We start from the raw sequence: 21,618 nt of genomic DNA, 5'->3' as shown, positions 1-21,618 counted from the left end.
CATTTCTAGAAGCAGAAACATCACAGGTCAAAGTTTGGTAAACCAGGCTTTCCAAACACAGACTGGAGACTTCTGCTGTGACCTTTGCCTGTCTCCTGCAGGGTTTGAGTACTATGAGGCGAGTGCCAAGGAGAACATCAATGTACGTCAGGTTTTTGAGCGCCTGGTAGACATCATCTGTGTAAAGATGTCTGAACGTGTGGACGTGGAGGCACCAGTAGCTCCGGGATCTAAGACCACCAGACTGACCGACAAGCCTGCCCAGCTACCTCAGAAATGCTGCTGATCATCGGTCCACTGCCCCCCATCCTGAGCTGTAGGTAAAATAAAAAGATCAGATAGTCTGACTGTTGAGACATTCCTTCACACCTGCTCTGCTTCAGTCCATGTTTGTGAGCCGTCAGTCATCCCTCCTGTGACATCCAGGAAACCCCCGTCTGTGTACCTGAGGCCGGCTGACTGCTGGAGGTCCCGTCCCGCCTTAACCTGGCCGGTCCATTGGATCTTCATCCAAATGGCAGTAGAGTATCGGTTTAGAACAGCCCACAGTGCCACCTACAGACTGTACAGATGAGTAGCACTTAGGGGCTGCTGTCTTTTCTGTGTCCGCACCTCCAAGAGTTTAGTGTTTCTACTGAGCCGCTGGAACGTCCGGAGCCCCAGTGCAACCAGAACCTCCAGCTGCCGTTAAAGCCATGATGAGGCTGTCAGCAGGAAACCTTCGAACACCCGATTGGCCCAATTGGCTCTGCTCAGGAAAACAGCGAAGTAGGTGAAACACCCAGAGGTCAACTACAGGTCAATATGAGTCACCTGCATGCCTGTCAAGTCTCCGGTTTTTGGCCAACATTTTTTACCCCCTTTTCCCGTATTGTGCCCCCTCCCCGCTCTGACCTCTGACAATAGCACCGGACGGCAACGTTTCCTATATTCTCAAATTCTAAACGTGACAAGTGTGGTCACCTGCCGAACATTAAACTCAGCACTGATTAGTCTCCTTCTGACCTCCAGCATCCAGACTCGTCATGTAAAGAGATATAATAGTCAGTCCAGACCCGAGGCAGTCCACCGCAGTTTTGCCTGGAGTCATTGGCTGCGTTCACACTGCAGCCTGAAGTGACCCAGTTCTGATCGTTTTGACGTGATGCGACCTGGATCCGATCTTTTCATGGCGGTGTGAACAGCTCAGGTCGGATTCTTTTAGAATGTGATCCATATCCGATACGTATCCGATTCAAATGCGACCATAACGTCCATCATCCGAACTGAACGGCACTGATTCTCAACAAATCTCACTATTCTGCTCCTGATGCGCAAGTGGGAAGAAAAACAACAACCAAGACGGATTATATGAGGATTAAGTTGTTAATGTGCTGCTCCGGTTGGACAACAACTTCAAATATATAAGCTAAGCTCCACCGTTAGCCTCCATGTTTGCTTCCTCAAACTCTGAGCTCTTCTTCTCTCTATGGCGGCTAGCAGCACACAGAGAACGCTGACTCTATGGCGCCCTCTGCTGCGCATGCGGGACACTTTCAGGTCGTTTGCCCGTTCAGACTGCAGAACTCATGCAGGTCGCATTTACTGCCAGTGTGAACGGCAAGAAAATGGGAATTGGGTCACTTCAGGCTGCAGTGTGAACATTTTGTTCCAGACTGTTCAGCTCAGGAAAGAACAGTTCCGGCCAGTTCAGATGAATCAGGCCAGTTCATCCCAGTTCGTGGTCCATCCCGCTCCGGTCCGGTCCGGACGGTTCCTCTCAGCCTGCAGCCGAGCCTCATGCTGGCGTCACTCTGAAGCTGTTTTTAGTCACTCATTGGAGTGTGAGGAGGCTCCGCCCCCTTAGCAGGTGTTGTCTTGTAGCCGCCATGTTTGCAGTGTGTTTCACATGATCAGGTGTGTGTGTGTGTGTGTGTGTGTGTGTGCGTGTGTGCGTGTGTGTGTGTGTGTGTGTGTGTGTGTGTGTGTGAGATATCGTTAAATATAATTACCATGGTAACCTGTCCAGCTGTAAGGTTCCCATCTGCCCCGATGAGAATAACGATAATATTGTGATATTTTGAGGTGAAACTGTAAATGATAGTTAGAGCTAAATATACCGTTGTTGAGTATGAGCTTATCTTTATGACTAATTCTGTGAACCTGTCTTACGGTTTGCTCCGTCCGGAGAAGCACAAAGTGATTGTACAAAATATTGTGTTTGTATATTGTAGATGATTCTTAGTATAATAAAAACCACAGTCTTTCATCAGAACACATCTTCTTTCGGTTTGTTCGGACCAGGATCCAGGTTCTGACTTTGTCGTGGATCGGTTCGGTCCAGTTCTTGGGTCGGTTCTGGAACTCAGCTTGGTTCCTTTTTCACATGTAGCTTCATCCAATAGGAAAGCAGCTGATGGAGTGAGCACTGATTACGTCATAAATATGGGCCCGATCCTGATCGGGGTTCTGACGAGAAGGACCTGCTGCAGCAAACAGGAAGGGGCGGGACGGACCGCTGCCAGCCTTTTACCTTATTTGGAAATGGGACCATTGCACTCCGGAAGTGAAGGGGGCGCCATTTCCTATATTATCGGCGGCCTCCAGATTGAATTTTCTGTTGAAATCTACATCTTTAGGAAAGAGTTTGACTCTGCCTGTGAGGGATTGACCCTCCCCAACAGCTGCTGTTTCTGTTACTTTTATCACTTATTTAGTGAATGTATCTGGTGTTTGGGGAAGTAACTTGATTTATTTACTTGTTTTAATCACCTTCTCATCTCTCTGAGGTCACCGGGTCATGTGTTGCCATGGAAACGCGCCCATGAGCAGCGCTGACGAGGACCTGGTGTTTTCAATCAGCCTCATTGGGAAAATCCATTTTCTGAGAGGGAGGAGAGAAGTTTTTGATTTCTAGTTTTGTTTGAGTTATTTGTAACTGTAGACATTTTTAAGAATTTAGTACAAATGTTTGTTCTTTGTTTCTGGAAATATCAATGTCTCCACCATCTATTTAGTCCTGGTGGGAGCCAGGAGGTTCAGATGAGACGGAGATTCTCCCTCTGACTAACATGATATGCTGTAAACTGTGAAGCTGAAGATAAAATAATAATATTGAGCTCTGCTGGTTCCAGCCTGGTTTCTTTTTGATGGCAAACTAACAGCATGTATTTGAATTCTCTCTTATTTTCTTCAGCAAAACTCAGTTTTTAACATATTCTGCAGCTTTCGGTGAACTTCTAGATCTGCTCCTTAGTCGCATCTTTTCCGGCCTGCTGCTGCCTCTAGTGGCGTGGGGAGGTAACACAGCTAATATAATTACATTTCTAATCAGAATACCATTAAATCTGTGCTAACACTTTATTTGAAGGGGTGTGCATAAGACTGACATGACACCTGTCATGAACATACAGAAGCCTTTATGAATGTTTATGACTGTGTTGCCACAAGGTTCAGTTCTGATGTTCTCGTGTGTTCAAAGATATCAAACTAAAATTTATTCCAGTTTTTTGAGTAATTCTTTTACAAGAGCAATAAAGTTCTTTGGTCTTGAACTTTAGCAAAGAACTTTATTCTTTGCTAAAGAATAAAGTTCTTTCGCAACTTTATGACATGTCATGTTTATGACAATGACATGTTTATGACAGTGTCATAAACATGACAGTGTCATGTCAGTCTAATGCTCACCCCTTCAAATAAAGTGTTACCAAATCTTTATTATTTATTATTAATTCTGGCATTACTTGAACCGAAAAAGATAAATTATCTAACAAAACACCACCAGAACTAATTAAAATGACATAAACGAGACATTTATACATTATAAAATACATTATATATACATTATACAATATAATGTATATACATGGAGAGACATAGAGAAATTTCTCAATGGAAAATTTGAATATACTGTCAGCATCAACCCTAAAACTTAGAGTCAGTCTGAATGTTGTGATTAAATTGTGAGCTTCACAATGAATTTAGCTCATTTTAGGAAAAATTGATAATAAAGTAAAGTCTCAGTCCTGCATAGTCCGTTCATATGTAAATATTCAACTACAATTTTATTTTCTCTCTAGAATATTGTTTGTGTTTGTGTCGATGTCAGTTCGGTTTTATGTGTGTATCTTAATAATAGAGCTCTAATAACATAGCGACACAAAATGTAAGATGTTTGTAAAATCTCAGAATAACTGTTTGCTTTGAGATCGATGTGTTGTCTTCTTCACTTGATGGTGTATTTTATTTCTTATTTTTAAATAATACGGACGACTTTATGGTCTGGAAACAAAGGAAATATGTACCTAAAAATGAATAAAATTGTAAACAATAGACTGCTGATCACGCAGCCTGTTGAGCTCTCGACCAATCAGAGCGCTTCTTTGACGCAGCCGCAGCTTCGCTCCAACTACAAACTTGAAACTTCAGCAGCAGCTGTCGAGCACACATCCAGGTAAGTCTTTCTCCTGCCGGTACCACAGGTCCAAACTGAATTTCAGAGCCAACACCGGGCTGCTGTCAAAGCCGAACTAGAACCGGGCTGAAGCGCCGGCGCAAACAGTTAGCCGTTAGCGGATTAGTTAGCAGACTGAGTCGCTAAGGCGGGTTAGAAAACAGCTTGGTTCAATTCCAGTTCTTGTTAATTCGGCCTTTTAGAGCTGCAGTTTTCCAGGATGTTTAAGGTTCGGTTCCGACTGCTAGTCCGCTGTTGCCTCTCTGTTTTCTGGATGCGAAGCTAGCAGCTCCGCTCTTAAATCGGCTGATATTAACGTGAAATTTTGCTCTCTATCTCGAACTGTCATTCAAATACAACGTCATATTCTGCGACGCGCCAAACTGCTGCAGGAAAATCCAACATTTTTCATTTGTTTTTATTTTCCAGCACCGGGAGACATGTTGGAATATTCTGGACATTCCCGTTTAAAACAACAGGTTAATGTGAACAATTCGGCTGAAAGTTTTAATATGTTTTTAAACTACTGTGGGGAAGATATTCCCATACTTTATCTGCTGGTGATCAAATTCAACTTTATTCATTTACCTGCACTGACCAGCAGGGGGCGGGGCTAATTCACAGACCTGGATACAACTCGGATTGAAAGCTTCAGGTTTTTTTGTGTAAAATGAGTTTTATCCATGTTTGCTGAAAGGTTGTTGCCGCCATCTGGTAGCCAGACCCAGAAGTCTTCCCTCTGATGAGGTCGATAGCTGCCATACCCCACCTAACCACTAGAGGGCGGTAACTGTGTCGCGCTGTTTCGTTATTAACGTGGTTCTGATCAGTGGTGGAGCCAAACTTTTAAATTGGAGGGGGGGGATGAAAATCTGTGTATGTGTATATATATATATCAGTGACGTGCGGTCACGTGCCTCACCTGCCTCCCCTGACCGCACGTCACCATGGAAAAATAATAATATCATTTATATTGCCATTTTCACCCTATGGTTTGTACTATACCTATTTTTTACTTAGCTTAACCAATTCTGATGAGTTTTTTTCTTAAAAATCGCTGAATTTTCGCATTTTTCCATTCAAATCCTCAGAAGCGAAGCAGGTGAGGCAGCAGCGAGCTGAGCCTCACCTGGGATTGCGCAACCTCTCGCTAGCAAGTTCGTCCTGTCTGCACGCCGGCAATAAAATGGCTAAAAAACATTTATTTGGACTGATTTTCCATAATTTAGCTCATGTATTTAATGTACAGTGTTTTTTGTCACTGTGTGTGTCGTGTTTTGTGTGAGGAGGAGCGATAAGAAACGGCAGAGAACAGACTGGAGGTGAGGCAGGCAGTTCTCCTGTCTCACCGCTGGGGGCGCTCATGATCCCAGATATAGTGACAGCACAACTGCAGAGTAAGACACAGCGAGCTAGCCATGGAGCTAGCCACACAGTAAATAAGTAAAGTACAGCGATATATTCGTTTTCTTCTCTCGTCAACATGAAAAACTACATTTCTACACTTTAACAGTTTTCTAAAGTGGGTTTTCAGCTGAAGCAGGAGATGAGTAGCAGTACAGGACCAGAAAATGGAACTCAACATTTACACTCGGGTTACACGAGTCTTATCATCCGTGGCCTTCATCTCTTCCATTGGCCAGCTAGTTATTCCGGCAGGGTATCTGATTACTGGTAAGGCATAGCTGTTTATTGCACGGATCTTGTTCTTGCCATTGAGCTGGCTTCTCAGGACTTGCCTTATTCGTTGGAGGTATTTGGCTGTGGCTCCTTTCCTTGTGACCTCATTGAGGTTGCCATTTGCTTGTGGTATTCCCAGGTACTTGTAGCTGTGCTCTATGTCTGCTATTGTTCCTTCTGGGAGTGAGACCCCTTCTGTGTGGGCGACCTTCCCTCTCTTTGTAACCATCCGACCACACTTCTCTAGTCCGAATGACATCCCAATGTCAGTGCTGTAGATCCTGGTGGTGTGGATCAGTGAGTCGATGTCTCGCTCGCTCTTGGCGTACAGCTTGATGTCATCCATGTAGAGGAGGTGACTGATGGTGGCCCCATTCTTGAGTCGGTATCCGTAGCCAGTCTTGTTGATGATTTGGCTGAGAGGGTTCAGGCCTATGCAGAACAGCAGTGGGGACAGAGCATCTCCTTGGTATATGCCACATTTGATGGACACTTGTGCAAGTGGTTTGCAGTTGGCTTCAAGGGTGGTTTTCCACAGCCCCATCGAGTTTGCAATGAAGGCTCTTAGAGTCCTATTGATGTTGTACATCTCTAAGCATTCAATGATCCAAGTGTGTGGCATTGAGTCACAGGCTTTCTTGTAATCAATCCAAGCGGTACACAGGTTGGTGTGTCGGGTTTTGCAGCTTTGGGCGACTGTGTGGTCTACAAGGAGTTGGTGTTTGGCTCCTCTGCTATTTATGCCGATGCCTGGGTGGGTCAGCTCTGTTGTTGGTACCCTGCCATTGGAGTACACTTTAGCTGGTTGGGTGGAGGAGAGCCGGTTAATCCTCCTGGCTTCATTCTTTAGGCAGCTGGCCAAGGCTTGGAGCCTTTGTTTGGCAGTTTCAAGTGCTTCAGGCGTATATATATATATATATATATATATATATATATTCTGACACATAAATATTTTTATTATAATTATTTTCTCGCATAAACGTGAATAAAGTGTGCCAACTTTGCCGAAACACGTTGTTTGAGCGTTCACGGGTCCGTAGTTCTCCAGATAAGTGCACTGAACAAGTGTGTGTTTTCTACACGCCTGTTTTTCCGCCTGGGTGGTGCAGAGCGGTATCTGATGGGGGAACGCGGATCGACGTAACAACGGAAAAGCCGGTTTTTGACATTTCTCAGACGGTTTACTTATGTTAGCATAACTCCGGTTGGCCTATTAATGCAATTTAAAAACTAGTGTGTAGTTTCTAATGTGCTCTTTAAGCAGAAGTTGAAAGTGAGACTGTGGGAGTCTTGCTGCTACGCCATTACAAATCAGACTTGTAAAACACTGACTTGGTCTCACCTCTGCTGTGTAGGAATGTCTTGTTGTTACAAGTCGGTCATCGGGGGCCGGGGCCCCCAGGCCCCCTCTGGCTCCGCCCCTGCCTCTGATGTCATCCTGCAGCTTTTCTTAAACATAAACCTCAAATGTCTGCAGGTCCAGCTTCCCCTCGCAACTCAGAAATGCCTCAGACCAAAAAGTCTGTGAGGGGCGCCGGTGGTGCGAGTCGGCCGGGCGACCCGGAGCCGGGCGACCCGGATCCGGGCGACCCGGAGCCGGGCGAGCCGCCGCCTCCATCTCCACAAGAAGGGAGGCTGGCTGGAGGAGGAAGAGGCGGAGTGGAGCTGGAGCAGGGAGACCCGGACATCGTCAAGTCCCCCAGTGACCCCAAGAAGTACAGGTGGGTCCTGGTCCCTGTCCCGGTTCTGGTCCCGGTTCTGGTCCCGGTCCCAGTCTCTGCTCTCGGTCTCTGTAGGTTCCTTGAACTCGGAAACGGACTCCGGGTTCTGCTGATCTCGGACCTCAGCAGGGCGAACGAGAACGAAGAGGGTCAGCAGGAGGAGAGCGAGGGAGACGAGGAAGAGGAGGACGATGAGGAGGATGATGAGGAAGGAGAATCCAGTGCCAGCTCTGATGAAGAGGAGGAGGAGGAGAGCGATGAGGAAGAGGAGCCAGAGCTGATGGAGGTGGACGAAGAAGATCGAACGAAGAAGAAGAGTTCAGAGAAACAGGTGGGTCAGACGATGAAGATGGAGGAAGAGTTACCAGCTGCTCTCCCCTCCGTCCCTCTCTCCCCTCCCTCTCTCTCTCCCCCCTCCCTCTCTCTCCCCTCCCTCCCTCTCTCCCCTCCCTCTCTCTCTCCCCCCTCCCTCTCTCTCCCCTCCCTCTCTCTCTCCCCTCCCTCTCTCTCTAACTCGTCCCCGGTGGGTGGAGCTCTCCGCCTGTGGAGGGCGGGTGTTTCCTCCGTCAGCTGGCTCTGATGCTGGCAGGGAGGCCGTGGTCTGAATGGTCACCTGGTCAGGAGGGTCCTAAACGTCGTGCTCCCTTCATCGGTGGTGCAGTAAAGCGAACGGCCTCCACCAGCATCCGCTGAAGGACGAGCGGAGAGATTTCCAGTCCCAACTTTCTTTAGTGGAGCTGAGAGGGGCTACAAGAATTACACAGACAAATCAAATGAAACGGTTCCGGTTCATAAAGCACACGACGAAGATGATGACTGGGTGATCTGCTCTACTGTCTCCGTCTGCATGAAGAATACCAGGACACTAAATATCGGCGGTGGGACGGGTCCACATGACCCGATGGGTTTAGAGACGGCTGGTCAGAAGACCCACCAAGGAAACGAGCCGCAGTGGGTTTGAGCTGCACCACCTGCTGCTGGAGCCGTTTTATTCTCCAGCTTTGGACATTAATGTTGCTCCGGGTGGAACTGGAAAAACCTTTTTTCTGTTTTATTAATATAGAATTTTATTTATTTATTTATTAGCGATGTATATAATTTTTGCAGCAGACCAATCAAAATGAGTCTGTTGTGTTGCTGCACTGCTAGCTTTATAACAGAACCGGGGAAGATCCTCGTCCTCCATCTTCTAAACCAACTCAGTTTATAACCTCAACTAACCATTATAACCTAAACTAACCATAACTGAGTCTGTTTATAACCTAAACTAACCATTATAACTTAAACTAACCATAACTGAGTCTGTTTATAACCTAAACTAACCATAACTGAGTCTGTTTATAACCTAAACTAACCATAACTGAGTCGGTTTATAACCTAAACTAACCATAACTGAGTCTGTTTATAACCTAAACTAACCATTATAACCTAAACTAACCATTATAACCTAAACTAACCATTATAACCTAAACTAACCATAACTGAGTCGGTTTATAACCTAAACTAACCATAACTGAGTCGGTTTATAACCTAAACTAACCATAACCGAGTCGGTTTATAACCTAAACTAACCATTATAACCTAAACTAACCATTATAACCTAAACTAACCATAACTGAGTCTGTTTATAACCTAAACTAACCATAACTGAGTCGGTTTATAACCTAAACTAACCATAACCGAGTCGGTTTATAACCTAAACTAACCATTATAACCTAAACTAACCATAACTGAGTCTGTTTATAACCTAAACTAACCATTATAACCTAAACTAACCATTATAACCTAAACTAACCATAACCGAGTCGGTTTATAACCTAAACTAACCATTATAACCTAAACTAACCATAACTGAGTCTGTTTATAACCTAAACTAACCATTATAACCTAAACTAACCATAACTGAGTCTGTTTATAACCTAAACTAACCATTATAACCTAAACTAACCATAACTGAGTCTGTTTATAACCTAAACTAACCATTATAACCTAAACTAACCATAACTGAGTCTGTTTATAACCTAAACTAACCATTATAACCTAAACTAACCATAACTGAGTCTGTTTATAACCTAAACTAACCATAACTGAGTCGGTTTATAACCTAAACTAACCATAACCGAGTCGGTTTATAACCTAAACTAACCATTATAACCTAAACTAACCATAACTGAGTCGGTTTATAACCTAAACTAACCATAACCGAGTCGGTTTATAACCTAAACTAACCATTATAACCTAAACTAACCATAACCGAGTCGGTTTATAACCTAAACTAACCATTATAACCTAAACTAACCATAACCGAGTCGGTTTATAACCTAAACTAACCATTATAACCTAAACTAACCATAACCGAGTCCGTTTATAACCTAAACTGGCTGGTCGACGCCTGGAGGACTAACCAGCTCAGGATCACCAGTAAACCTGGTAAAGGTGAAGGATGGGACGGTGAGTGAGGCTCGATAATTATAGAAATAAATGATTCATCTGTTTAATTTCACCAGTTGGGTTTTCTGATCCTTTTTCATGTTTTCTAGATGCATTTAATACTAAACTCCTGTAAGACATCAAAGCTTTAGTCGTTTTTGCCGAGTTTCCATCTTTATGAGGTTATAGATGTTGGAAAGTCATTTATGAGCCGATGTTACCCTGTCAGGATGAAACATCATCATCATTTATTGCACCATTTGGTTTTTATCATTTGTGTTCATGGTTTGCTGCCATGAGGTTCTGGAGGAGAAACCAGACGCTTCATTCCAGCTGCTGGACGGCGTCCATGTTGGTTTGAAACGTTGGTTCTCTGACCCTCCAGGCGGCCGCCGCTCTCTGCGTCGGCGTCGGCAGCTTCTGTGACCCCGATGACCTCCCCGGCCTCGCCCACTTCCTGGAGCACAGTGAGTAAAACAAGGCAGAACATTATGACCAGCGGCTGGTCATGCCGGCAGCCTGAGTTCTCCTGAAGTTCTGGTTCTGGGTCCAGTGGTCTTCATGGGAAGTGAGAAGTTCCCGGCGGAGAACGATTTCGACGCGTTCCTGAAGCGTCATGGCGGCAGCGACAACGCGTCCACCGACTGCGAGCGGACCGTCTTCCAGTTCGACATTCAGAGGAAGTTCTTCAGGGAGGCCCTGGACAGGTGAGCGTGGCCTCGGAACCGACCCGACCCGGTCCGACCCGGTCCTGATGGGTCTCCTGTGCTCAGGTGGGCCCAGTTCTTCATTTGCCCTCTGATGGTCCAGGACGCCTTGGACCGAGAGGTGGAAGCCGTGGACAGCGGTGAGTTCCGGTTCTGACCCAGGTTGGCCTCTAACAGGTGTGCTGAGCTTCCTCTCTGGTTCTGGTTCTGTCCTCAGAGTACCAGTTGGCCCGGCCGTCTGATTCCCATCGTAAGGAGATGCTGTTTGGCAGTCTGGCCCGACCCGGACATCCCATGACGAAGTTCTGCTGGGGTGAGCTGCGGTTCTGATCTGGTCCGGCCCGACCACCGCGGTCGGCCCGCTGTTTGGTTCTGCCTGAGTTCAGGGCGGATAAACGCCGAGGTTCTGTTGACGAGCGATCCGACCGGACCTGTTGCACCAGCCGGCCACTGGGGGGAGCCTTGGTGCCAGGGCGGGGGTCCAGGGTGGGCGGAGGGCCCAGATGGGGCCCCAGCATGGCCCAGATGGGGCCCCAGCATGGCCCAGGTGGGCCCCAGCATGGCCTAGCTGGGGCCCAGTATGGCCCAGATGGGACCGCGTGTGCCGCTGCTTCAGCGCGTCATCAATGAGCTTCAGCAGCTGCTGGCTGCTCCAGGCTCCGAGTTGAAACTGATAAAGTGCCGAAATGATCCGATCGCTCTCAGTGGTTCTGGACTGGTGTGACTTTGTGTCGTTTCAGCATCAGTGACCAGCAGCCTGATGGTTCTGTTCTCTTCTTGTACTTCATGTCTGATGGGTCCAGAATGACAGAGTCGCTCTGTGGTGGTGAAACTTGTCCATGTTGTAAAGTTAAATTATCATGAGCTTTATTATTGGGCCCGGTCATTAGCCCCGCCCCCTGGCCATTAGCCCCACCCCCAGCCATTAGCCCCGCCCCCGGCTATTAGCCCCGCCCCCGGCCATTAGCCCCGCCCCCCGGTCATTAGCCCCGCCCTAGTGATCAGGAACAGCCTGGAGCAACAGCAGGAAGCTAACAACCTTCACATGGCCTGTCGCGGGGCGTGACCCGTCATGTGACCCGTCATGTGACCCGTCATGTGACCCGTCATGGCGTCTCTCCTCAGGTAACGCTGAGACGTTGAAGCACGGGCCACGGGAGAAGAGGATCAACACCTACAAGAGGCTGCGCGAGTTCTGGAGGAGACATTACTCCGCCCACTACATGACTCTGGCGGTTCAGTCCAGAGGTACCAGCAGAACCATCTAAATGTTTCTGTTGCTGGAGGTTCTGGTGGCTCCGCTGATCAGATCAGCTCCAAGAAAAGCAGCAGAATAAACCCCAAAGTACTGATCCAATCTGTGATGTCATCACATGATGTAACTCTGATGTCTGTGTTTCCATGACAACCTTCTGACTGCTGCAGAGTCACTGGAAACCCTGGAGGAGTGGGTGAGAGAGATCTTCATCCAGATACCCAACAAGTGAGGCTGCACGCACACACACACACACACAAATACACATATACACACACACACGCACAGACACACACATATACACACACACACACACATACACACACACACACACGCACAGACACACACACATACACACACACACGCACAGACACACACATATACACACACACACGCACAGACACACACATATACACACACACACGCACAGACACGCACACACACGCACAGACACACACACATACACACACACACACACACACATATACACACACAGACACACACCCTATGTATGCTGTGATTGGCTCACCGTTTAACCAATCAGGTTACAGACACCGCCACTTTAAATGAAACCAGCCAATCAAACGAGTTTCTGATGTTTTTGCAGCGGGAAACCCCGACCCGACTTCTCGCACCTGCAGCAGCCGTTTGACACTCTGGCCTTCCACAAGCTCTACAGAGGTCGGTTCTGATCCGTCTGACTGGTTCTGATCCGTCTGACTGGTTCTGGATGGTTCTGATCCGTCTGACTGGTTCTGATCCGTCTGACTGGTTCTGGATGGTTCTGATCCGTCTGACTGGTTCTGGATGGTTCTGATCTGTTTGACTGGTTCTGATCCGTCTGACTGGTTCTGATCCGTTTGACTGGTTCTGGGTGGTTCTGATCTGTCTGACTGGTTCTGGATGGTTCTGATCCGTCTGACTGGTTCTGGGTGGTTCTGATCCGTCTGACTGGTTCTGATCTGTCTGACTGGTTCTGATCCGTCTGACTGGTTCTGATCCGTCTGACTGGTTCTGATCTGTTTGACTGGTTCTGATCTGTTTGACTGGTTCTGGATGGTTCTGATCTGTTTGACTGGTTCTGATCCGTCTGACTGGTTCTGGGTGGTTCTGATCCGTCTGACTGGTTCTGGATGGTTCTGATCCGTCTGACTGGTTCTGATCTGTTTGACTGGTTCTGGATGGTTCTGATCTGTTTGACTGGTTCTGATCCGTCTGACTGGTTCTGGGTGGTTCTGATCCGTCTGACTGGTTCTGGGTGGTTCTGATCCGTCTGACTGGTTCTGATCTGTTTGACTGGTTCCGGATGGTTCTGATCTGTTTGACTGGTTCCGGATGGTTCTGATCCGTCTGACTGGTTCTGATCCGTCTGACTGGTTCTGATCTGTTTGACTGGTTCTGGGTGGTTCTGATCTGTTTGACTGGTTCTGGATGGTTCTGATCCGTCTGACTGGTTCTGATCTTGTGAACATGCTGCAGTGGTTCCGGTCCGGAAGGTCCACGCTCTGACCATCAGCTGGGCTTTGCCCCCGCAGGTGAAACACTACAGGTGAGTCGGACCCAGTGGCGCCATTGAAACAGGAAGTCCCGCCTTCCTGTTGCTGTTCGCACACCTCTGCTGATATGCTAATGACAGAGCTAATGGGTAGCTTAGCACGTTAGCCCTGCTGCTAACTTTGTTTAGCTCTTCATTCATGTAAATTAATTTTCTGGATACATTCAGAAGCGCCGACTTGCTGCTTGGAAACTTTCAGCTAAATAAAGTTTGTCTTTGTCAAATTTTGGTTATTGACTGTTAAGATTTATTCAGCTAAGACATTTATATTCAAGCTCTTATTTTGAAGTGAGTTCTGTTTCCTCTTCTCAGATATAAACAAATATTTACATTATTAACTCAGATAATGGAGGATTGTAGCGCTTGGAAACATAACTGAAGGTAATCACATCTGGAAATGGAGTTTTTGTTGCAGACCAGATAAAATTAGAGTAAATGATAAAGTTAACATAAAAGCTCTGAATCACTAAGGTCACCTTTTTCCATTCAAATCACACAACCTGGTTCTGCTGTTCTCCACCCTACATGGAGCAAATGGGATTTACTCTGTACCCAGAATGCATTGCTGCATTCTACTGTAAACGGTTTACAGTCCTACGACGGTCAGTCATCAAAACTCAGCAACTTTAAAAACCTGTTCCACAGAATCACAGGTGTAACGACAGGTCTGAGCCTGTTGAGGGCGATACACCACATGGTTGCACATTCTGTGTCCTTGACACATGGTGGGTATCAACATGGTTCAAGTTAGCGCTTTAGCATTAGCTGGCTCTAAATTAACCCTTTGCATCTAAGGTCCCAGTCTTCAGAGGTGGAGCCACTCTGCCATTGCGGACGTTAAAACAACGTTGGACTCGTTACCTTTACGTTGTCCTGTTCTCACGCGGCCGACTGCAAAAACAGACCAAACTTTCATTTTGTCATAAACCTTTTGTTTTTGGCTCTAGTGGCTTTTATTTGAAAGTAGTTCAACAGGAAATGGGGCAAAGAGAGACGGGAATCGAACCTGTGACCGCCGGCATGAGGACTAAGGCCTCAATACGTGGGTTGTGCTCTGCGCCGCCACAGCAGCCATTATCATTAGGGCTGTAGTGATACAATCTCACGATACGATATATATTGCGATATTCAGCAAACGATACAATCCAATACACTTTTGATTTTCTGAAAGATTTTAGAGGGACAGAGATTTAGGTGACATTTTGTGACTGTTATAGAGTTTAGATTTAATAAATGTAACTGAAACTGATTAAAAGCACCAACTACACAACACCTGGCTCTGGTTGGACACAGACTTAAAGTGGACAGCTGGACAGAATGAATCAAAGTGGTGAGAAAACATGTTTCTTTTAGTTAAACCGTACAAACTGCAGCTGTAAAGTGAACAAAGTGAACCAAGAACCTGCTCTGAAGAGTTTGATGCCTTTTTAACATCTGAAGGAACCACTCAGCCTGGGACCTGATCTCTGCTGGTGAAGCAGGAGGTGAGGGACCAAGGTGACAGTTGGATGTTACGATACTTGTGGATGAATATCGATTTTTTCTAGGAAAGAAAATATCGTATATATCGTGAAATGGATATTATTACATATATTATCGTAACCTTAGATGAGGACAGGCGGGTAGCGTCCCGGCAGCTCTGTTCATTTGAGGATTTGCAGCAAAAACATTTTATAAAGTAACAAGATTAACGTTCAGCTTTGCTTTCAGCTCTGCAGCGTTTAGGGAAACGGCGTTTATGACTTGGTGACATAAATGGTGAGAATTCTGGCAAAGTTGGCGATTTGATCAAATCATTAGACATGTCCGGAGGAAGGAGGTACGGGTTGGTTTTTAAGCTAACTAGTCCCAACGGTTGTAAGCGTTTAGACCAGGTGAGCTGCTTTCGCAGACGAGTTGGCAGAAGCCAAAACGATCAGCTGGACTCTCAGACGTCCGTCATGGCGCCTCCATGTGGTCAGGAGACTTGGCTGCAAAGGCTCAGCACTTTAGCATTAGCATAGCTAGCTTGTTGGTTAGCGGTGCCTGCCACTGCGTTCCAAATGTGTCCATCGGAACCAGAACCTCCTCTGCATCCCTCAGGGTGAAGCCTCTTCATTACATCTCCTGGTTGATGGGACACGAGGGAACCGGCAGCATCCTGTCGCTGCTACGGAAGAGGTGAGTTCTGGACGGCCTGGTTCTGGGTTCTGACCCAGTTCAGTCGCTGACCAGCTGTCTGGTTCCAGGTGCTGGGCTCTGGCTCTGTACGGGGGAAACAGCGAGTCGGGCTTTGACCAGAACTCCACCTACTCCATCTTCTCCATCTCCGTCACGCTGACGGACCTGGGCTACCAGAACTTCTTCCAGGTCTGGACCCGGACACGCCTGGCCCAGAACATCTCATTGAACAGCCGGTGATGACGATGTGGTTCTGTTTGCAGGTGGTCCACTTGGTGTTCCAGTACCTGAAGATGCTGCAGAACCTGGGACCTCAGCAGAGGTCCGACTCAGTCAGCCGTGAGGTTCTGGTCTACACTAATGAACAGAACCGCTCAGACAGTCCATTTGGTACCATGAGGAGGGAACGGTTCCTAACTAGAACCTGTCCCGTTTCAGGATCTATGAGGAAATCCAGAAGATCGAAGACAACGAGTTCCGGTACCAGGAGCAGGTACAGCAGGTTCTGGTGACCCAGGTACCGGCGGCAGGTTCTAGAACCCGTAATCAAGCCAGAACCTTCCTCTGTTCTGCTCCACAGACGGATCCGATCGAGTTCGTGGAGAACATCTGTGAGAACATGCAGCTGTTCCCCAAACCGGACCTCCTGACCGGAGACCAGCTCATGTTCCACTATGACCCCGAGGTGAGCCAGCCAGCCTGGTTCTGGTCAGGGTTCTGACCTGGTTCTGACCCGGGGTCTTTGTGCTCAGGTGATCGGAACCGCCCTGTCTCTGCTGACGCCGCTCAGAGCCAACCTGCTGCTGCTGGCTCCAGAGAACGAAGGCAGCTGCCCGCTCCAGGAGAAGTGGTTCGGTACCAGCTACAGCTGTGATGGTGCGACCCGGTCCGCCGCCCTTCAGAACCAGACTGTGCCCTGAGCAGCTTTTCATGGTGTCCGTGTCCTCAGACATCCCAGAAGAGTGGGAGCGGCGCTGGGAATCCGACTTCGAGCTGAACCCGGACCTTCATCTTCCTGCAGAGAACCGCTTCATCGGTCAGTCGGCCTTCAGCTGGAGAGCGGTTCCGGTTCCGGTTCCGTCTGAGCTCCAGCTGGAGCCCAGTTCAGGAACCTGGAGTGGCTGGATCACTGTCTGATGCTGCTGGAGGCCTGGAGCCTGACGGTCTCACCTGTCTCTGCCGCAGCCACGGATTTCAACCTGAAGAAGTCCGACTGCCCGGACACGGAGTTTCCGGTCCGGATCCTGGCCCTGGAGCAAGGAGCTCTGTGGTACAAGAAGGACCACAAGTTCAAGATCCCCAAAGGTGAGATGAGGAGAAATGACTCAGAAATGATTCCGATAGACCAGGTGAGGAGAGGCAGAACCGTTCCAGGTCAGCCTGATGATGGCGGACGTTCCCACAGGAGGATCAGGGAATGTTCTGGAGAGCTGACGGCATCTCCTCCTCACAATCTCTTTCAGCTTACATCCGCTTCCACCTGATTTCTCCCATCATCCAGGAGAGTCCTGACAAGTAAGAACTCACCTGAACACACACACGCTGCTGGGCCACCTAACCGGCCAAGCTGTAATCGGACCCACAGCCTTCAGTCCGCCGGTGACCGACTCGTCTTCCTCCCTCAGCCTGGTCCTGTTTGACCTCTTCATCAACATCCTGGCCCACAACCTGGCAGAGCCGGCCTACGAGGCCGACGTGGCCCAGCTGGAGTACAAGCTGATGGCGGGAGAACACGGCATGGTGATCCGTCTGAAGGGCTTCAACCACAAGCTGCCGGTGAGGACACCTTCTTTGCCGGGTCCGGTAGAACGGTTCTGCTGGAAGCCGTCGTGGTTTTGAGTGGCGCTCCTCTTCCTCACAGCTGCTGCTCAAACTGATCGTGGATCAGCTGGCGGACTTCAGCACCGAGCCGAGCGTCTTCGGCATGTTCGCAGAGCAGCTGAAGAAGACCTACTTCAACATCCTCATCAAACACGACCGGCTGGGGAGGTGGGCGGAGACAGCTGCCCGGCAGCCAATCAGAGCAGAGGGGAGGAGTCTTCTGTAACCAGGTGCTTCACCTGTTCAGGGACGTCCGGCTGGTGATCCTGGAGCACCACCGCTGGTCTGTGGTCCAGAAGTACCGGGTCCTGACCGAGGGTCTGCAGGTCCAACAGCTGATGGCGTTCGCTGCGGCGCTGAAGGACGAGCTTTACGCCGAGGGCCTGGTCCAGGGGAACTTTACCAGCGCTGTGAGACACACACACACACTGCGGTTCTGGGCGGCCCGGACCGGGCCGGCTGTCGGTAATGTGTGGCTGTCTCTCCGACAGGAGTCCATCGAGTTCCTGCAGTACTTCACTGAGTGAGTATCTGGCCACGAGGATGGAGAACCTTAACGTCAGAGTCCGGTGTGCAGGTCCAATCAGAACCAATAACGCAATAAAACCAATCTGTAGCGATCAATATCGATGGAAAACATCCGACCTGCACGGCATTGTGGGGGATGTAGGCAGAGGAAAGGCCTCTCAACCTGCCACTGCTAGCTAAGGATGGTTTGTGGTTACCTGGTTCTGACCCATTCTGACCCGTCCTGCTGGTTCTGACCCGTCCTGCTGGTTCTGACCCGTCCTCCTCTTTGTGATTTGTGTCCAGTAAGCTGCAGTTCCGGCCTCCGCCTGCAGAGGTCCCTGTGCAGTTCCGGGTGGTGGATCTTCCTCGGAGACACCACCTCTGCAGGGTGAAGTCTCTGAATCGAGGAGACGCCAACTCTGAGGTCACCGTGTACTACCAGGTGAGCTCCTGGTCCGGTTGGTTCTGGACTCAGATGGTGCCGCTGATTGGCGTCTCCTTGTTGGTTACCATGGAAACATGTGTAAATGTTACTGAGAGTTCTGTTTGGATCCGAACCGGGCCAGAATGTCTCGTCAGATGTGTCCTCTGTCTGGCCCGGTTTGATCCAGACCTTGATGAAGTTCTGGAGGTTCTGTTGGTCTCTGTGTTGCAGTCAGGCCTGAAGACGCTCAGGGAGCACGCTTTGATGGAGCTGATGGTGGTAAGTGAAATCCAGAACCTCCTGGGCCGCTCCAGAACCTCCTGGGCCGCTCCAGAACCCTGCAGTTCCTCAGAGTCCCTGTCTGGTTCCAGATGCTCATGGAGGAGCCGTGCTTCGACTTCCTGAGGACCAAAGAGATGCTTGGGTGAGTGGGTCACTACCGAGCCTGGCCAGAACCGCTCTGATCTGGTTCTTCCTCTCAGCCCGGCTGCTGCCACCTGCTGGTTCCAGCTGGTACAGCGTCCAAACTGGACCAGTCGGTTCTGGGTCAGATCGTTGGTCCAGAAGTTCTTCCGGTCCTCTTTGACCTGCAGGTACCAGGTGTATTCGACCTTCAGGAATACCTCGGGCGTTTTGGGGTTCTCTGTTACCGTGGAAACGCAGGCCACCAAGTTCAGGTGAGTAGGTTGCTTCTTGTAGTGGTGGCTAACGCTAACACAGCTGCTAGCTGCACAAATGCTAAACATTATCCTGCTAAGGTGCTACACCAACATGGAATTTAGTGGAAGCTAACGCTAAAGCGCTAACTTGCAGCTTCTGATTGGTCTGTCTGGAGGCGAGCAGGACCCATGAACAACCCACCATTAATCCGACTGGAAGTTCAGAAAAGAACCAGTTCAGTTCAGATCTTTTTCCAGAAAGATTCATTTCTGGGAAGCGAAGCGCGTTTTAAAATGTTAGCTAAAAATTAGCCCTGCTAGTAGCTGATTAGCGGTTTCTTGGTAACCGACCCAGCCGGTTCTGTTGGTTCTCCTCGTCGTCCTTCTGGTGGCGTGCCACTGTAACGCTAGCTCCACTGTGATGTCACTTCCTGTCTCAGCTCAGAGCTGGTGGAGCAGAAGATCGAGGACTTCCTGGTGAGCTTCGGCGGGCGCCTGGCGTCTCTGAGCGAGGAATGCTTCTCCGCCCAGGTGACGGCGCTCATCAAGCTGAAGGAGTGTGAGGACGCTCACCTGGGCGAAGAGGTCGACCGCAACTGGTACGAGGTGGCGACGCAGCAGTACCTGTTCGACCGGCTCAGCAGGGAGGTGAGCAGGAACCACCAGGGGTCCAGATGGGTCCCAGACTGGCTGGCAGGTTCTGATGGGTCCGGTCTGACCCAGTTGCATGTTGCAGGTTGAGGTTCTGAAAGACTTCAGCCGGGAGCAGCTGGTTTCCTGGTTCCTGCATCACCGTGGCAACTGCAGCAGGAAGCTCAGCGTGCATGTGAGTGCAGCCATGATGGTTCTGGTTCTGAAAGACACGCCTGGTTCTGAGGTCCAGTGGGGCGACTGGTTCTGCTGGTGAAAAGACTGCTAGACCTGAGCAGGACCAGAACCACAGAGGAGCTGGTTTGTTGTGGTGATGCTCACAGGAAGTGATGTCATCACCCTGTGTGTTTCATCAGGTGGTGGGTTTTGGGGTGGAGGAGAACGACCCGCCTCATCAGAACCCCAGTGGCTCCGCCCCCTCCTCCTACGGCCCGGTGAGCGAGCTGACCTTCCTGCCGGCGGCGGCGCCTGCCCTGAGGAACGCCACCCTCATCACTGACATCAGAGCGTTCACCTCCGCCCTCCCTCTCCACCCTTACTATAAGATCCTCAGCTAGGCCCCTCCCCTCCGCTCATTTCCATGACGACAGCCATATTCACTTCCTGTGGGCCGTCTCTGTAAATAGCAGCTTCTGATTGGTCCGTCTGGAGGCAAGCAGGAAGAAGCGCGACGACTGAATAAAACCGGAATCATTTTAACTGACTTCTGTTGTGGTTCTGATCCGCTGAACACCTGCAGCGCCCTCTACTGGTTAAGACGAGAACTGCAGCCATCAGCAGAACGGGGTCAGGGCGCAGCAGCAGCTGCAGCAGCAGCAGCAGCAGCAGCAGCTGCAGCTGCAGCAGCAGCAGCAGCAGCAGCAGCTGCAGCACAACCGGCTGCATGGCAGGTTAGCAGTGACGGCCAGGAGCAGCAGGTCACTCTGCACGTTTTGTTCTCCAGCATTTTGACCGACAGGATAAAAAATCCGTCATCTGCTGTTTTTACCCATCAGATTATAATCATGTTAACATCATTAACTTCGGCTCCTGAGCCGCGTTTTTATGCGTTTAGTTAATATTCAGAGGTTGAACCTGAATCCAGATCCCGTCAGATGAATCCATCCAACCTTTTCTCCTGCCAAGGGCGGAGATTCCCTCTCCTTATTGGAGGAAGTGATGTCATCATCCTGTTTTTTTAATTGCTCTTAAAAAACGGACATTTTTTAAGAGCAATTTTGGGTTGGTTGACAAAATGTGACGTAAAATGAGGTTTAAATGATGTTGAAGGGCCAGAAATGAGCAGATTCTATCTGAGACCCACAGAGTCAAACTAAGAGTCAAATGTTTAGATCTGAGTTTGATTCACTTTCTGATCTAATCTCTGAAACGACTTCACAAAAACTTCATGCTGACTAAAAACGAGCTTTAATGAGCGACTCACTGGATAAAACTATAAATATCCATTTACTGCAGTCAGGCTCAGTACAAGTTATTTACATTATAACCTGAGTTGCTTTAAACTTTTCTCTCTTTTTCACGTTAAAACCTATAAATATGTAAGAATTTAATATTTGAGAAGTTTAATAATTTAAACTTAAGGCTCAGCACCAGAGGCGTCTAGAAAAATATCC

General features: G+C 48.7%; 1 protein-coding gene and 2 long non-coding RNA genes across 7 annotated transcripts; 1 reads left to right on the top strand and 2 right to left on the bottom strand.

Moving 5' to 3' along the window:
• Positions 1-148: 148 nt before the first annotated feature.
• On the top strand, positions 149-20,704 carry LOC108166244 (nardilysin-like). 3 transcript variants are annotated; one of them, XM_081605844.1, is made up of 31 exons: positions 149-316; positions 7,590-7,833; positions 7,909-8,164; positions 10,649-10,730; positions 10,817-10,970; positions 11,037-11,110; positions 11,188-11,283; positions 12,096-12,218; positions 12,396-12,453; positions 12,833-12,906; positions 13,705-13,774; positions 15,863-15,940; positions 16,009-16,129; positions 16,204-16,262; positions 16,379-16,433; positions 16,521-16,625; positions 16,693-16,816; positions 16,890-16,976; positions 17,126-17,245; positions 17,404-17,455; positions 17,566-17,716; positions 17,802-17,929; positions 18,009-18,171; positions 18,253-18,284; positions 18,575-18,713; positions 18,927-18,974; positions 19,067-19,119; positions 19,289-19,372; positions 19,795-20,002; positions 20,091-20,180; positions 20,362-20,704. In XM_081605844.1, exons 1-31 carry the CDS (start codon positions 277-279, stop codon positions 20,560-20,562), a joined length of 3,369 nt encoding a protein of 1,122 aa, XP_081461970.1. In that variant the 5' UTR covers positions 149-276; the 3' UTR covers positions 20,563-20,704. The 3 variants fall into 3 exon arrangements, with proteins under 3 accessions (XP_081461970.1, XP_081461971.1, XP_081461972.1); XM_081605845.1 differs by lacking the exon at positions 149-316 and adding an exon at positions 4,322-4,432; XM_081605846.1 differs by lacking the exons at positions 149-316; positions 7,590-7,833; positions 7,909-8,164 and adding an exon at positions 10,087-10,284.
• Positions 9,027-9,702, bottom strand: LOC145551351 (uncharacterized). 2 transcript variants are annotated; one of them, XR_014087150.1, is made up of 4 exons: positions 9,619-9,702; positions 9,530-9,580; positions 9,415-9,497; positions 9,027-9,178 (listed from the first exon to the last, which is right to left on the bottom strand). It is a non-coding gene; the product is annotated as an uncharacterized LOC145551351 (long non-coding RNA). The 2 variants fall into 2 exon arrangements; XR_014087149.1 differs by lacking the exon at positions 9,619-9,702 and having other exon boundaries at positions 9,530-9,605.
• Positions 9,760-10,263, bottom strand: LOC145551352 (uncharacterized). 2 transcript variants are annotated; one of them, XR_014087152.1, is made up of 4 exons: positions 10,206-10,263; positions 9,970-10,052; positions 9,874-9,937; positions 9,760-9,803 (listed from the first exon to the last, which is right to left on the bottom strand). It is a non-coding gene; the product is annotated as an uncharacterized LOC145551352 (long non-coding RNA). The 2 variants fall into 2 exon arrangements; XR_014087151.1 differs by lacking the exon at positions 9,760-9,803 and having other exon boundaries at positions 9,860-9,937.
• Positions 20,705-21,618: the final 914 nt, after the last annotated feature.

This window comes from Poecilia reticulata, chromosome 4 (genome assembly GCF_904066995.2).
Source record: "Poecilia reticulata chromosome 4, P_reticulata-male-v2, whole genome shotgun sequence".
In the NCBI taxonomy this organism is placed as follows: Eukaryota; Metazoa; Chordata; class Actinopteri; order Cyprinodontiformes; family Poeciliidae; genus Poecilia; species Poecilia reticulata.
Note: the sequence above shows the minus strand (reverse complement) of the source record. Positions and strands in the feature narration are given on the sequence as shown.